Raw genomic sequence first — 16,893 nt, 5'->3', positions numbered from 1 at the left:
CTCTGACGTCGGAAGTTCCCAGGATGCCAAGGTAAGTTGTCTGAGAAGGGCAAACCAACTTCGACTTGGCCAGTAAGGTATGATGGCCAAGACCCTGGCCCTGTCTGAGCAAATCTTTTGGAGAATTCTCGGGATCAAGGCTACCGGAGGAAATATGTAGGCCAAACGGAAATTCCATTGAATTGAAAGGCCGTCCAGAACCTGAGGAGAATCCAGCCTGTTGAGGGACGCAAAAACTGGCACTTTCCTGTTTTTTTCTGGTAGCCATCAAGTCTATCTCCGGGAGGCCGAATCTTGCCACCAAGATGGAGAAGGTCTGCGCGGTCAGGGACCACTCCGCCTGAGACCACTTTGCTCGGCTGAGGTCGTCCGCAATAAGATTGTAGCAGCCTCTGATGTGGGTTGCCGAGATGTCCTGCAGATGTTGTTGGGACCACTTCATTAAAACAGAGCACAGAATCTGAAGCTTTCGTGTTCGCGTTCCTCCTTGCTTGTTTATGTAAGCCACTGTCGTTGTCCGACTGGATTCTTACAAAACGACCCTCTACATGGGGCCTGAAAGCCATGAGGGCCAGAAGGACTGCCTTTAATTCCCTGTAATTTGAAGACTGATGAGAATCTTCCGGAGACCAAATTCCCTACCTGAAGAGGCAACCTAAATGCGCCCCCCAGCCGATTCTGGAGGCATCCGTGGTTAGAGTTATCCAATGTCGGGGTTGGAACGAGAGACCCCCGGAAAGATGGGTTGATTTCTTCCACCAGTTCAGCTGAGATAGGACTTGGCGTGATATTGTGAAGATTGCGTCTAAGTCTTCTTCCCTTCTTGACCATTTGGAAAGGATCTGCCACTGTAAGGGACGCAGCTGAGACTTTGCCCAACGGACCGCAGGGATGGACGCTGTAAGAACACCCAGGACACTCATAGCCCTTCTGACAGAGCAGGTAGGATTCCTTTGAAGAAAGGAAATTTCCTGTCTTATCTTCCTGATCTTTGATTGCGGGAGGAAGATGCACTGGGAAACTGAGTCCACCATCAACCCCAGGAACTGGATCCTGGTGGAGGGAAGGAGATTGGATTTCTCCTTGTTGATGATCCAGCCATGTTGTTCTAGAAAATGAACCGTGGTGTCCAAGTCTGCCAGAAGTTTTTTTGTAGAGTTGGCCTTGATGAGCCAGTCGTCCAAGTATGGTATGATAGCGACACCCCGGAGTCTTAGGCTTGCCGTCAATGGGCACAGGATCTTGGTAAAAACTCTTGGAGCCGACGAAAGACCGAATGGGAGGGCTGTGAATTGAAAGTGATAAATTCTCTTGTTTACTCGAACCGAGAACCTGAGGAACTTTCTGGACGCGTCGGCCATAGGCACATGAAGATAGGCGTCTTTTAAATCCAGTGTAACCATAAAATCTCCTCTTTGCAGAATATGAGTGACAGATTGGAGGTTCTCCATACGGAAATGTTGATAGCGTACACAACTGTTGACCCTCTTTAGATCCAAAACCGGACGGAATGAACCGTCCGGCTTTGGAACCAGAAAGAGACGAGAGTAGACACCCTGGAATCTGTGACGAACTGGGACCTTCTCTATGACTCCTTTCTGTAGCAGCATGAGGCATGCTGAAAACAGGGCTACATTTTTGCTTTCCGCAGGATATGAGGAGATGAGAAAGCGGCTCAAAGGAGGTCGAAAAAACTTGATTTTGTATCCCTCCGCAATGATCTTCCGAATCCAAATATTTTGAGTGGTCTGCTCCCAGGCGTCTCTGAACCATAGCAATCTTCCTCCTACTTTGTCAGAACTTCCTCTTTTCTTGCTTACCAGGACGTTCTTGGAATTTCCTATCTCCGTAGGGACGACGAAAATTCTGAGAGCGGGAAGACTGGAAAGGTCTGGCATTCCGATAAGGGTATTCTAGCGGAGCTCCAAACAGCTTTTTCCTCTCAAAAGGTAAATCACATAAAGAGGCCTTGGATGCCGAATCCGCTGTCCAGGATCGTAACCACAGGGCTCTTCGTGCCACTGAGGACAATCCCATAGTTCTGGCCGATAATTTAAGAGATTCATGAGATGAATCCAACAAAAAACTATTGGAGAGCTTTAACCTGTTAAGGAGTCTGGAAATCTCAGAATCTGAGTCATCGGAGAGACATTCTCCCAAGGCGTGAATCCAAATATTCTGGGCTCTAGCCACCGCTGCGCTGGCCACCGTTGCCTTACACTGCGAACCTGCAGCTTGAAATATGCGCCTGCACGAAGTTTCTGCCCTTCTATCCATGGGGTCTTTAAGACCTGACACCCCTCCAATTGGAATGGTCGTCTTTTTGGAAAGTTGTGCAATTTGGAAGTCCACTTTAGGGGGATCATCCCATGTGTCTTCCCCTTGAAGTTTAAACAGTTGTCTGAACTGTTTTGAAATAAAGGCTCTTTTACCTGGGTGCTTCCATTCTCTTTCCATAAGTTCTGTTAATTTCGGAAGAACCGGAAAACCTTTAACCTTCTCTGAATCCTCCTCTAGTAACAGACGCGAAACCTCCTTAAAAAGCTTACGAAGCTCCTGAGGAGGGAAAAAAACCTCATCTTCTGAACTATTACTTGAAGTAGAAAGAGATGAGTGAGAGATTTCACCGGAGGAAAGGTCTGATCTAGATGATGATCTGGACCTCTTGCGTTTATGCAAACTTTCCTTCCTTTTCTCCTGGGAATGAGCAGCAGAAAGTTGAAAAGCTTCAAAGGTCTGGACCAAATTCTCCTGGAACCAACCCAGGAAGGAATGCAAATCTTTTTGCTTTTCAGTAGCAAGTTGTTCCGCCGAGCATGAATTACACATTTTCTTACGACAACCATCCAGGAGAGGAGTAGCACACTCTGAACAAGCCACATGCTTGGATTTAGAAGTAGCTTTTCTGGGAGCCGGTGGCCTTTTATCTTTCTCCGGAATTTCTATAGGAACCGGACTAGACATCTGATAAAAGAAAACAGAGGTTAAAAAAAAAAAAAAATCTTTTTTTTTTTTTATATGAGGGCAGAGAAAGTATAGAGCCAAGATAAATAAAATCTTACCCTAAACTCCTCTGAACCGTGTGGGGGGGCTGGTGACACGGTAATCCTGTACTGGCAATGCTCCTGCAGTCAGACAGGAAAAAGCGCCTTTTATAGCATTCAAAAAAGCCGCCCTCCGGAAGATCCGATTCGCGCATGCTCAGTAGCGCGATCGGATCTTCAGTGGAACGCAACGACACCCGGGCGTGCATTCCACCGTAATGCGCATGCTCCCGCATCACAAATACAAAAGGATGCATAACAGTCATCTTCCGTAACGCGAACCGCTACGGAAGGAAAAGCCTCTCTCTGCTCACCACCCGGGGAGCAATCGGAGGAAGAGGAACCCCCAGGCAGCAACCCGTGCGCCTCACCAGCATCGTCCGGAACTGAAGATTCTACCGTCCGTCCCTGAAAGGGACAAGAAAAAAACTGCCATCTTTGGAGAGGTGCCGGTTTTTATGGGTAAGGAGGAGGGGCTTCGGATATTTTAACTGTTTATTCACTTTTAGGTTCTACTTGTCCCGAGTAAGATTACTACCCACTTGTACTGCCACTGGATGACAGGAAAAAGATGTTTTGTTTGTTGTACTGTTAGAGGGTTACATCCCTTAGGTATTGCTCTGCTACAGAAATTAATCATCTTTTAGTTAATGTAAGAATAAATGGGACGCTAAAGGCAGTAAAATATATATATATATATATATATATATATATATATATATATATAATCTCTGATAATCTCTTGAAGATGTCAGTCTTCTAAAGAGTTGGGATAACATAGCTTTAACTGCAATTGTGTAGCTGCTTTTGCTGGTAAAGGTTCCGTTCCACTTAGCTAAAACATGAATTGTTTACTTAAGCAAATACACCTTAGAGGAGCTATCTTTTTTTCCTCTTAAATGTTAATTAGAAAAAACAAATACAAAACAGCGCACTGTGTATAATTTACAGTTTTAAAGGAAATCTTACCGGCAGCTATACATTATGCAGGCCAATACGTTTAATAGAAATACAAAAGCGTTTCCCATGTAGACTCCGCGATGAAGTCGGCGAGGTTAAACGCGTCAACACAACACTTAGTGAAATTTGTGTTTTCACACCCTTGTAAACGCATGGAGGGATTCAGCAGAACTCGCTTTCCCCCATATAAATTCATCTCCTCTCTGCCCCGAAGCTCTTCGGCTTGTTTCGCTTACCGAGTACTTTAATATGTATTATTTATTGGAGGGGACACTAGACTGTCCATTTAAATAAGAATACAAGCCTTGCAGAAAGCATCCCAAAAAGCGGTAACGTCTCGGAAACGTCCTGAAAAGTACGTTATCGGAGAAATACGTCAAAGAGACGGTGTTCCTGGTTCATGTAATGACTACATATAATAAAAATATTTAAAAAAAGGCGCCACGGGCATAAATAAATAACGGCTATCGCCCCGCGATCCGAATCCGTGCACCGCGTACAAGGATAACGCGGAAACTCGACGTACCTGTAATCGCTTTAGTGAGGACAAACGACGTGCCGCGCTCGCGGGTGCCTCGGAGCTGAAAATATAAGAAGTACAATTGTACATTAGGACAAAGTTAAAGGAAAAAAAAAAAAAAAACAACTGCACATCTTTGACCCAAGAAGAAATGCAAATGGTAAATACCCAATTTCAAGAGAATTACAAATAAAAAAGGTTTGAGATCACAACAAATAAAAACGAGGCGGCAGAATGTGTAACAAAGTGCGAGGGAATTATGCAGAAGAATGCATTTTCCTAGAGGTGCAAATAAAGGAACAATCATATCACCCAGCATGTTTTTTTTGTTTTTTTTTTTATTATTATTATTTAATTGTATTAAGAAAATCTAAAATCAAAGTCACGTAGGATGTTGGGCTTACATTTTGGTAAATAAATATTTTTCTGTTCATTGTACTGCAGTTTAGCAGATAAAGCCTTTTATGGCAATAAAATAGGGAAGGTCCATACATTGGATCAAACCAAGGACCTGATAACATCTAACGTTTTTACGGCACGCGAAGCCGATGGGCGAACGGTTCCTATCTGCCGTCCAATTCTTTATTTATACGCTCGGAAGGAAGCAAACACAATCCAACAAACCCCATAAGGCACAGAAGCCATCTAAAACAGGTTTCGATCCATCAGGCTTTCTTCTTTGACCACAACGTGTTAATAAAATGTTGTCAACCCATTTATATGCCAGAACACGTATTAAGATAATAATTACCTAATTTGCCTTCAAATGCATACCTACCACTACATAAAAATGTAAATGGAAACAAGAACCGAAGCGACACACCTGTGTTCAAGGGAGATGATGGCCAACTGGCCTGCGATCTACTGTGAGAAGAGTTCTGCTGCCTTCTCTACACCATGATTCTGAATTCCAGATGCACCAGGACAATATAACTGGCTTCAATGAGATAAAGTATTCTGGTTCCAGTGTTCAAGGTTGGATACCTCCCCTGAGGCAGGTAGTTTACTCTCATAAAATTATTTGGCCTCTTTTATTGATTTCTATGAATGCAATACTGGCTACTAACGTTACCAAATTGGCTCTTAAACTCTACAGTCATTGGTCCAGAGCTTCCAGAGTCAATTCTTTGAAGAGAGGCTCTACACAGTAACAGACTCCCGGCTACATCTCTTTCCCATAATGAGAAATTACCGTTTTCCCCACCAATGTCTGGAAGTTTACAAACCCAGCTTACGCCGTATGAAGAGTGGTAAAAAAAATAAAAAAATAGTTTAACAATATATTCTGAAACTATCAATCCTCAGAAGATATTAGCGCCCATTCATTTTTTAATTTAGATTATATATTTTTTTTTAAAAGTTTTAAAGAAACAGCGGATACGGGGTTTTTGGAGGGTTTCCACAATAAGCTTCTCAAGGAAACCCAAGTGAATTAACCAATCACAGCACAGACATCACAAACACACCCGTAAAATTATATTATAATACACTGCTCAAAATAATAAAGGGAACACTAAGATTACACATCCTAGATCTGAATGAATGAACTAATCGTATGACATACTTTCGTCTTTACATAGTTGAATGTGCTGACAACAAAATCACACAAAAATTCTCAATGAAAATCAAATTTATCAACCCATGGAGGTCTGGATATGGAGTCAAAATCAAAATGGAAAACCACACTACAGGCTGATCCAACTTTGATGTAATGTCCTTAAAACAAGTCACAATGAGGCTCAGTAGTGTGTGTGGCCTCCACGTGCCCGTATGACCTCCCTACAACGCCTGGGCATGCTCCTGATGAGGTTGCGGATGGTCTCCTGAGGGATGTCCTCCCAGACCTGAACTAAAGCATTCGCCAACTCCTAGACAGTCTGTGGTGCAACGTGGCGTTGGTGGATGGAGCGAGACATGATGTCCCCAGATGTGCTCAATCAGATTCAGGTCTGGGGAACGGGCAGGACAGTCCATAGAATCAATGCCTTCCTCTTGCAGGAACTGCTGACACACTCCAACCACATGAGGTCTAGCATTGTCTTGCATTAGGAGGAACCCAGGGCCAACCACACCAGCATATGGTCTCACAAGGGGTCTGAGGATCTCATCTCGGTACCTAACGGCAGTCAGGCTACCTCTGGCAAGCACATGGAGAGCTGTGCGGCCCCCCAAAGAAATGCAACCCCACACCATTACTGACCCACCGCCAAACCGGTCATGCTGGAGGATGTTGCAGGCAGCAGAACGTTCTCCATGGCGTCTCCAGACTCTGTCACGTCTGTCACATGTGCTCAGTGTGAACCTGCTTTCATCTGTGAAGAGCACAGGGCGCAAGTGACGACTATGCCAATCCTGGTGTTCTCTGGCAAATGCCAAACATCCTGCATGGTGTTGGGCTGTAAGCACAACCCCCACCTGTGGACATCGGGCCCTCATACCACCCTAATGGAGTCTGTTTCTGTCCGTTTGAGTGGACACATGCACATTTGTGGCCTGCTGGAGGTCATTTTGCAGGGCTCTGGCAGTGCTCCTCCTGCTCCTCCTTGCACAATGGCGGAGGTAGCGGTCCTGCTGCTGGGTTGTTGCCCTCCTATGGCCTCCTCCACGTCTCCTGATGTACTGGCCTGTCTCCTGGTAGCGCCTCCATGCTCTGGACACTACGCCGACAGACACAGCAAACCTTCTTGCCACAGCTCGCATTGATTTGCCATCCTGGATGAGCTGCACTACCTGAGCCACTTGTGTGTGTTGTAGACTCCGTCTCATGCGACCACTAGAGTAAAAGCACCGCCAGCATTCAAAAGTGACCAAAACATCAGCCAGGAAGCATAGGAACTGAGAAGTGGTCTGTGGTCACCACCTGCAGAACCACTCCTTTATTGGGGGTGTCTTGCTAATTGCCTATAATTTCCACCTGTTGTCTGTTCCATTTGCACAACAGCGTGTGAAATTGATTGTCCATCGGTGTTGCTTCCTGAGTGGACAGTGTGATTTCACAGAAGTGTGATTGACTTCGAGTCACATTGTGTTGTTTAAGTGTGCCCTTTATTATTTTGAGCAGTGTATATATATATATATATATATATATATATATATATATATATATATATATATATATATATATATATATAATGTACCAAGATTGGAAAGCACCGCTCCGGTGGTGATCCCCTCAACCACAATTAGACATCCATAGACAAACTAGGAGCACTCGCAGGACTTCATATTAAAGTGCAAGATATGACCTAAACCAATACATATTTTTGCACTTTAATATGAAGTCCTGAGAGTGCTCCTATTTTTTCTATGGATATATATACATATACACACACACACGCACGCACGCAGTTCTCATCATATTACACTCATTGGTATTGCTAAAAACCTATAGCACGTCCATAGGGGATTCTTGGCATGCGGTTTTTTTGGATGTACCAGTGTGTGTATAGGGGACTTAAGTGGTTAAATGCATTAACTAATGATATCAATAGACATATGTAGAAATTGATATACACGCGCACACACATACATATACACACACTACTACTACTACTACTACACAATTAAGTGAGAAAGTAAAAGCTAGTCAAGTGAGCACCAGGGGTGCCTTTTCACATCGTTGTATGAATGCGGGTCCTTGTGCACACACAGAATATGTGCGGCTATCCTGACTCCCTAAACTATATTACACAAACATCATTAACTCCCTTTAGACATCTTTGTTACTTTACTGCGCTTTTCCCTCATGTTTAATAGAGGGCTGTGTAAGAGCGTTAGCAGTTAGCATGAAAACTGTTTAAAGGAGAAGTCCCGCCATTTTTTTTAACACTAGTAGGACGTTAAACCAGTTGTATGGTTTTTACATCTGCCATCCCAATCAACTACATAAACACGCTACGTTCTTATCATGCTGCCTTATCTTAAACAATAGAATGTCTCAGTCTTAATCTACCAGATGAACCACCAGACCATTCGCTATCATTAGTTCATTAGCATAACCAGGAGTTCATTAGCCCTGCCATAAAGAAACAGATCAGCGTGGTGTTAAAGTTGGGAGTGTAATCAAAATATTAAGCGACTTCCTAGAAATGGGATCTCCAATCAGAAGCAAAATCCAGATCTCTTCAGTGTTACCAAACATCACTCTATACAACTCTATTTAAGAATAAAAATATTATTCATTTTAGTTTCAATGGTTGGAATAACAGGGAGCTCCATCCTTGTAACAGTTGCAGCAGAACATCAAATGGCTCGCCAATAGATTTTAAGCTCACTAGAGCAGGGTCATTCATCGTCACACCTTATTCCCAGGGCATTAGCGATCTGCCCCAGGGCTTTTATTTCTTTAGGGTTACTTTGATTTTTATTTATTTGAAATGCATTCTTTATGCCGCAGTGAAGTGTGGAGGCATCACACATTAATAAGACAGTAAACAATATATTAAATGACTCCCATTCGGATTTATGTACATAGCTTCTCCCACCTTCACAGCTCTTCCCAATCCCTTATTAGATGTACAAGCTGTTGTGTGTCTCTATCTTACCTTATAGTGCTACGTGGCCTCATCCAAACACATACGATGACTCCACATGTACATGTCATGTATGATCACCTGGAGAAGTCACGTGCCCCATCCTCCCCTCCACCTTTATCGCTACTGACCTGTACATCTTGCTCAGGGGGCCACTCAATGTTTATAAGAAGATCATACAATATATTTTCGTCTTGGTTTTCACAGGCAGCAGGTTCGCTAGGCGCAGCCATCTTTACTCCTGGCACTCGCACTGACAAGTACGGCGGCCCGGCGCGCTCAAACTAGTGTAGTTTCGATTTAACGCGTACGAGTAAAGTAAGAGAGGGAAAGTGTTGGAGAGTGTGAGCTCTGTGGTTGAATGTAGAGGTCTACGGTGAACCCATGAAGCCAATGCAACAGACGTTTTAATCAAATCCTTTTAATAATAAGCCTGTGATTCTAAATAGTAGCATTTACATAAAAGTGAACCAGCATCAGTGCCAACATCAGTGTTTAATGGTTAAAACTGATAAATGTACTATTTATATGTTATTATATATATTTATATATATATAAATATATATATATATATATATATATATATATAAAACAGTATTATATAAATGAGAAAACAGAATAACAGATTATATATATATAATTATATATAATATATTTTCTTTATTTTTGGAATAGCGTGCATACTGCGTTTAGGCGGGGACAGTCCCTCTTTTCTAGGAGCTTAGAATGCTTGACTGTATCACAGTGTGTGTGTGTGTACTGTATCGTTAGAGTTAGTGCATATGTGTGTATAGAGTCAGCGTATGTATATGTGTTGTGTTAGCGTTTGTTGTACAATAGTCATGTGCATACCTGGGTTTGCCCGGAGATTGCTGGGTGAAGCACCGGTTCTCCGGGTCACGACCCGAATCCTCTGGGTCGCGGGAGCGGGCTCTTGACACGCCCGTTCCCTGTCCATTTTCCATTTAAATGTGGGTGTTTCCCGCTGACATCAGAAGGAACGCCTCTGAAGTCTGCGGAAACGCCCCCGACGTCAGCTGGCCCTCCCACTGATGTCAACGGGACCGCCCACTGACATCAGGGGAACTCCCACCGACGTCACGGGACCGCCCACTGGCGTCAGTGGGCAGTCCTGGCCACGTCCCGCAAGGGAAGGGTCCGGGTAGCAGGAGCCCAGAAGTTCCACATCTTGGTGCAAATACTGGCCATAGAAGTCTCTGTCCTGTAAGTCTTGATCCGATGGAGGGTAACACCACACATAAAATCCCCTCCCAAAATGCGGGTACCCCAAATCTGTGTCCGAGCTCCACAGTCTTTAGAGTCTCTGGTAATTCCAAATGTTTATATATGATTCCCTCCTTCTGAGTAACCCTGTCTCCTCCCCCTGTTGACCAGACCCCCATGACATTTAGCCCTCGGCCCAGAGTCTCCATCACAGTAGATGTATCTACAGAATTCCGAATTTGGAAGTATTCCAGATTTGGCTACTCTGGTCTCCTCCCCTTCACTTTGACAGCTGCTCCTTCACAGTGTCGCGTCTGTATCACTAGAGGTACTCACCGCAGGAGTTATTCTGCCTAGAAAACTGCTGTATAGGGAGAAGCCCCAACAGCGGTAATCCAGGACTTAGATGATCCCAACAGTGAGACACTCCGTGAACACAGGTAGCAGGTTATCAGACAAGCCGGGTCGGTACACTGGAGCAGGTTATCAGACAGGCCGGGTCGGTACACAGGAGCAGGTTATCAGACAAGCCGGGTCAGTACACAGGAGCAGGTAATCAGACAAGCCGGGTTGGTACACAGGAGCAGGTTATCAGACAGGCCGGGTCGGTACACAGGAGCAGGTTATCAGACAGGCCGGGTCGGTACACAGGAGCAGGTTATCAGACAAGCCGGGTCGGTACACAGGAGAAGGTAATCAGACAAGCCGGTTCGGTACACAGGAGCAGGTAGTCAGGTAAGCCGGGTCGGTACACAGGAGCAGGTTATCAGACAGGCCGGGTCAGTACACAGGAGCAGGTAATCAGACAAGCCGGTTCGGTACACAGGAGCAGGTAGTCAGGTAAGCCAGGTCGGTACACAGGTAGCACAGGCAAAAGTACAGAATCACTAGGCAAAAGGGAGGTCAGGCAGGCAAGGGTCCAAAAACCAGAAATCAGCAGCAAACTCAGAAACACAGGTAGCAGACCACAACAGGGTGCCTGAGAAAGCTCAGCAGGGATTTTTAAATTTGGCGCCAGACAGAAAACCCAACGGGTCCCGAGGACGTGACATTACCCCCTCCCCGAGGGCCGGCCGAAGGCCGTAAATTCCCAGGTTTATCAGGGTTTTTAGCGTGAAAGGAGCGAAGCAAAGCAGGAGCATGTAAATCCGAGGATCGAACCCATGACCTTTCCTCCGGACCATAACCCTTCCAATGAACTAGGTAAAGGATAGAGTTCCTAACTTTCTTGGAATCTAGGATAGACTGTACTTCATATTCAATATGAGAATCCACAATCACAGAATGAGGACGAGGGGAAAATTTGGAGAACCGATTACAGGTAAGGGGTTTAAGCAGGGAAACATGAAAAACACGGGGTATTCTAAGGGAAGGGGAAGGAACAATTCATAAGCGACAGGATTGATTTTACGAAGAATCCGGAAAGGACCAATATACCGAGGGGCGAACTTCATGGATGGGACTTTAAGTTTAATATTTTTGGTCGATAGCCAGACCCTATCACCTGCCATAAAGGACGGACCCAAACGACGATGACGGTCAGAGTGGCGTTTGAAATTACTGGCTGCTTTATCTAAAGATTGGTGAACCTTGTCCCAAACTAACGGCAATTGTTTCACATACAGGTCAACAGCAGGAACCTGGGAGTCACCAAACGAAGTGGGCAGAGAGGAAGGATGATAGCCGTAATTACAAAAGAAAGGAGAAACTGTAGATGACTCATGAACGGTGTTATTTCTGGCAAATTCTGCCCAAGGCAGGAGTTGTGTCCAATTCTGGTGATCATTAATAAATAAATGTAAAAACTGTTCTAAGGCTTGATTAGTTCTTTCCGAGATACCGTTAGTTTGGGGGTGATAAGCGGAGGAAAAAGCTAAAGATATGCCCAAGGAGGCACAGAAGGTTTTCCAAAATAAAGCCGTAAATTGTACCCCACGATCAGATACCACTTGAAGCGTAATGCCATGCAGATGGATAACATTGGCAACAAAAACAGGAACTAACTCAGGAGCCGAAGGTAATTTGGGAAAGGGAACAAAATGCGCCATTTTAGAAAACCGATCTACCACTACCCAAATGACCGTATTGCCCTCTGACGGCGGAAGGTCGACGATAAAGTCCATAGCTAAGTGCGTCTAGGGTCGAAGGGGAAGGGGAATGGGCAAAGGCTGAAGTAAACCGGACAGCTTAGCATGGGAATTTTTGGCTATCACGCAAGCTGTACAGGAGGCAACATAATCCACGCAATCAGATCTTACACCAGGCCACCTAAACTGTCTACACACAATTTCAATGGTACATTGAGCACAAGGGTGGCCAGTAGGTAGAGATGCATGTGCCACGTTTTCTCTTTCTGATACAGGAACAAATAGAGTATCCATAGGCCATTTACTATGAACGGAAATCTCTGTCTGAGCCTTAAGGATGCGGGAAACCAGGGGGAAATGTAAGTGGGTGGAAATCGCAGAGATAATCCGGGATGGGGAAATAATGGGTGACTTAGTATAGGAATCAGAGACAAACTGTCTAGACAACGCATCAGCCTTGACATTCTTGGACCCTGGATGGTATGAGATAAAGAACATAAATCTAGAAAGAAACAGAGACCATCTGGCTTGCCTAGGATTTAGTCTTTTAGCATGGCTAAGATACTCTAGGTTCTTATGGTCAGTTAAAATAGTTATAGGATTCCTTGCCCTTTCTAGAAGATGTCTAAACTCTTGAAGAGCCATAACAATGCCCAACAGTTCACGGTTTCCCACGTCATAATTCATCTCGGCCGTTTAAGGAGGGAATGGCTAACCTTATATGTCTGGTGGCCAACCAAACTCTGTCACCTGGACAGTAGACAGGTACATCCCGTCTATGTTTGTCTGCTTGCTCTTTATATCGTTGTTGAGCTTGTAACAGATTGAGCCTGGCTGCTCATAGGGCCCTTTGCAAGGTTCTTAACCTTTGTTGCGTCTCAGGCACTGGCACAGATGGGATCAGGGTAGGTAGGTCAGGAGGATGGTAGCCATATAAAAGAAAAAATGGAGTCTCTTGGGTAGACGCATTCTTGTTATTGTGTGCAAATTCGGCCATGGGTAATAGGGAGAACCAATCAGACTGCAGGTAAGTAGTGAAGCATCGTAAGTACTGTTCGAGACTTTGGTTTACTCTTTCAGTTTGTCCATTGGTCTGGGGGTGATAACCAGAGGACATGGCTTGGTCAATCCTTAGTCCTTTACAGAAAGCTCTCCAAAATTTGGATGTAAATTGGGAACCTCTATCAAACAGAACTTGGAGAGGAACTCCGTGTAACCGAATAATTTCTTTAATAAATGTTTCAGCCGTCTCTGCTGCTGAGGGAAGATGTTGCAGAGGTATAAAATGTGCCATCTTTGTTAGCCTATCCACTACTACCATGATTACAGTATGCCCATTGGACACGGGTAGATCCACAATAAAATCCATTGAGATTGAAGACCATGGAGAGGGAGGAACGGGAATGAGCTGTAGCAACCCTTGAGGGCGTTGGTGCGAAGACTTGTTGCGGGCACAGGTCTGGCATGTCTTTACATAGTCTCTTACAGTAGATACCATGTGGGGCCACCAAAAGCGGCAACGGAGTAGATTAAGGGTTCCTGTTATCCCAGGATGTCCCGCCAAAGGTGCGTCATGACACATTTGTAGTACTTCATGCACGAATGGAGGTGGAATCAACAATTTTTCTTGATAATAGAAAAGGCCCTCTCGCTTTACAGTACGAAGCTGAGTCGGACGATTCTCTCTGCTTTGAAAATAATCCCGAAGGGAGTTGAGAAATCTTTTTTCGTAACCAGGAAATGTGTAGGAGGTATCACTGGTTGAGCTGGGTTAGGATGATCAGGTTCATTAGAGAATTGACGGGAGAGAGCGTCAGCTTTGCCATTCTTACTTCCTGGTCTGTATGTGATATGAAAATTGAACCTTGTGAAGAAGAGGGACCACCTGGCCTGACGAGGGCGCAATCTCTTAGCTGTCTGCAGATATTCTAGATTACGATGATCGGTAAAAATGAGAAATTGGTGTTGTGACCCCTCCAAATGGTGCCTCCACTCCTCCAATGCACACTTTATTGCCAACAACTCCCGATCCCCCACGTCATAATTCCTCTCCGGAGACGTTAATTTACATGAGTAGAAGGCCACAGGATGAAGTAAGTCTTTACTTCCCTGCCTTTGGGAAAGGATAGCGCCTACAGTCACCGTAGAAGCGTCCACTTCCACCACGAAAGGTAGGTCAGGATCAGGATGAACGAGGATTGGTGCAGACACAAATCTTTGTTTTAGAGTGGTAAAAGCCTCCTCAGCACTCTTATTCCACAGAAACTTGACAGTCTTAGACGTAAGGGACGTGAGAGGTAGGACGATCTTGGAGAAATTATGAATAAAACGTCTATAGAAATTTGCAAAACCGATAAAACGTTGCAGCTCCTTACGAGATTGTGGTTGTGGCCATTGTTCAATAGCTTGTACCTTGTTCTTGTCCATTTCAATACCCTTAGAGGAAACGCAGAACCCCAGAAACTCAATCTGGGTAGCCTCAAATTGACATTTCTCTAATTTAGCGAATAGATGGTGGGTGCGAAGACGGGCAAGGACCTGACGAACATGGTCACGATGTTCTTGGAGAGTAGATGAAATGATCAAGATGTCATCTAGATACACCACCATAAATGTATCCAATAAATCTCGGAAAATGTCATTGACAAAGTTCTGGAAAGTAGCTGGAGCGTTACAGAGTCCGTATGGCATCACTAAGTATTCGAAATGACCGTACCGTGTACGGAAGGCTGTCTTCCATTCATGACCCTCCCTAATACGGACGAGATTATACGCCCCTTGAAGGTCTAGTTTAGTGAAGACAGTAGCTTGTTTTAAACGTTCAAAAAGTTCAGAAATAAGTGGAAGAGGATACCGATTCTTTACAGTGACGGCATTAACTTCTCTGTAGTCCACACAAGGCCGCAAACCTCCATCCTTTTTGCCCACAAAGAAGATTCCTGCCCCGGCTGGTGAGGTCGAAGGGCGGATAAACCCCTTAGCCAGGTGTTCATCGAGATATTCTCGCAAGACCTTGAGTTCGGTATCATAAAGGGGGTATATCCTGCCGTAAGGTATTTTGGATCCAGGTAGGAGATCTATAGGAAAATCATAGGGTCGGTGTGGTGGAACTCGATTCCTCTCTCATCAAAAACCTCTTTAAATTCTGTGTAGTGGGATGGTAACCCTGAGATAGGGGCGTCAAACGTGGTATGGGCTGTGCCCAAGCAGTGTGATGTGCAGAACAGAGACGAAAACGTGATACGTCCTGTGGACCATTGGATGGCTGGATCGTGTTTTTTCAGCCATGGAAGCCCCAGGATGACAGGAAATAACGGAGAGTGGATAATATCAAAAGAGACCTTTTCGGTATGTCTTCCCCCTATGGAACAGGACAGCGGAATTGTCTCTGACTCGACGGGTCCTGAAGACACAGGGGAGCCATCGATGGTCTGAATAAATGCGGGATGTTTCTTGGAACAAGTAGGGACATTGTGCTAAGTGAGATATGATTTGTCCATAATGTTGCTGCTGGCCCCGGAGTCAATGATGGCTTGAATATAAAGATGACGAGTTCCCCACTGCAGACGTAGAGTGACGAAACTCACCCCTGGGTTGTTTAGGCCGTATCGGACAGGATGACAAAAGATGGGAATCTCCTCCACAGTACAGGCATAAATTATTATCCCTGCGGCGATTCCTCTCCACTAAGGACAGCGAGGATCTGGTCAATCCAATCTGCATAGGTTCAGCTGCCGGTACAGGTGGAGGACTTGAGGGTAGTTCATGAGGACGAGTAGGCGGCACTCTCCAACTGGGCGTCCAGGGATGTTGTTTTTCAGCTCTACGTTCTCTAAGTCTCCTATCGATAGTTAAGGCCAGAGACATGAGGGACTCTAGAGACTCCGGAATCTGACAACGTGCAAGTTCATCCCTGATAGCATCTGAGAGTCCTAGACGGAATTGGTCTACAAGAGCATATTCATTCCACTTGGTACCAGTGGCTAGACATCTGAATTCGGAAATATATTCCTCTACTGGACGACTGCCCTGGACTAGGGCTCTTATAACAGAACACGCAGTGGAGTGACGGTGAGGATCATCATATAATGAAGACAAAGCCGTAACAAAGGAGGAGTAGGAGTCAAGAACAGGATCGTCATTCTCCAACAATCTGTGAGCCCAATCAGAAGGTTCACCTTCAAGTAGAAGGATCATAGAACGGATCTTCACCATGTCAGTGCTGTAAGTACGGGGTTTTACAGAAAACATAAGTTCACAGTTCATGACAAACCTGCGGAATGTCTTACGATCCCCAGAGAACTTAACTGGTAACGGAACTTGCGGTTCAAATGAATGATACAGTTCAGGTCCAGATACGACAGGAGCAGGGGGAGCAGGAGGCGTAGGTGGAGAAGCTGCTTGATCTCTCAAATCCGAGACTTCATTGCGTAAACTGCCGTACTGCGCCTGCATATCCATCATCATCTGGGCCAATCTCTCCATTTTATCGTTCATTTCAAGTATACTATCACGGCTGACCCGTG

At 44.9% G+C, this 16,893-nt stretch overlaps 1 protein-coding gene across 1 annotated transcript in view; it reads right to left on the bottom strand.

Annotated features, from left to right (window-relative positions):
- Positions 1–9,289, bottom strand: part of LOC149288346 (NBAS subunit of NRZ tethering complex-like) — a 278,953-nt gene extending 269,664 nt beyond the window's left edge. The window contains exons 1-2 of the mRNA XM_089491881.1: positions 9,188–9,289; positions 4,531–4,585 (exon numbers count right to left, since the gene is read on the bottom strand). Coding sequence (XP_089348007.1) covers positions 4,531–4,585; positions 9,188–9,289 — 157 coding nt within the window. The remainder of the gene's footprint in view (positions 1–4,530; positions 4,586–9,187) is intronic.
- Between the last annotated feature and the right edge of the window lie 7,604 nt (positions 9,290–16,893).

The sequence above is a fragment of the Sceloporus occidentalis genome, unplaced genomic scaffold (genome assembly GCF_023333645.1).
Source record: "Sceloporus occidentalis isolate IW3139 unplaced genomic scaffold, rSceOcc1.0.p SCAF_52, whole genome shotgun sequence".
Classification (NCBI taxonomy): Eukaryota; Metazoa; Chordata; class Lepidosauria; order Squamata; family Phrynosomatidae; genus Sceloporus; species Sceloporus occidentalis.
Note: the sequence above shows the minus strand (reverse complement) of the source record. Positions and strands in the feature narration are given on the sequence as shown.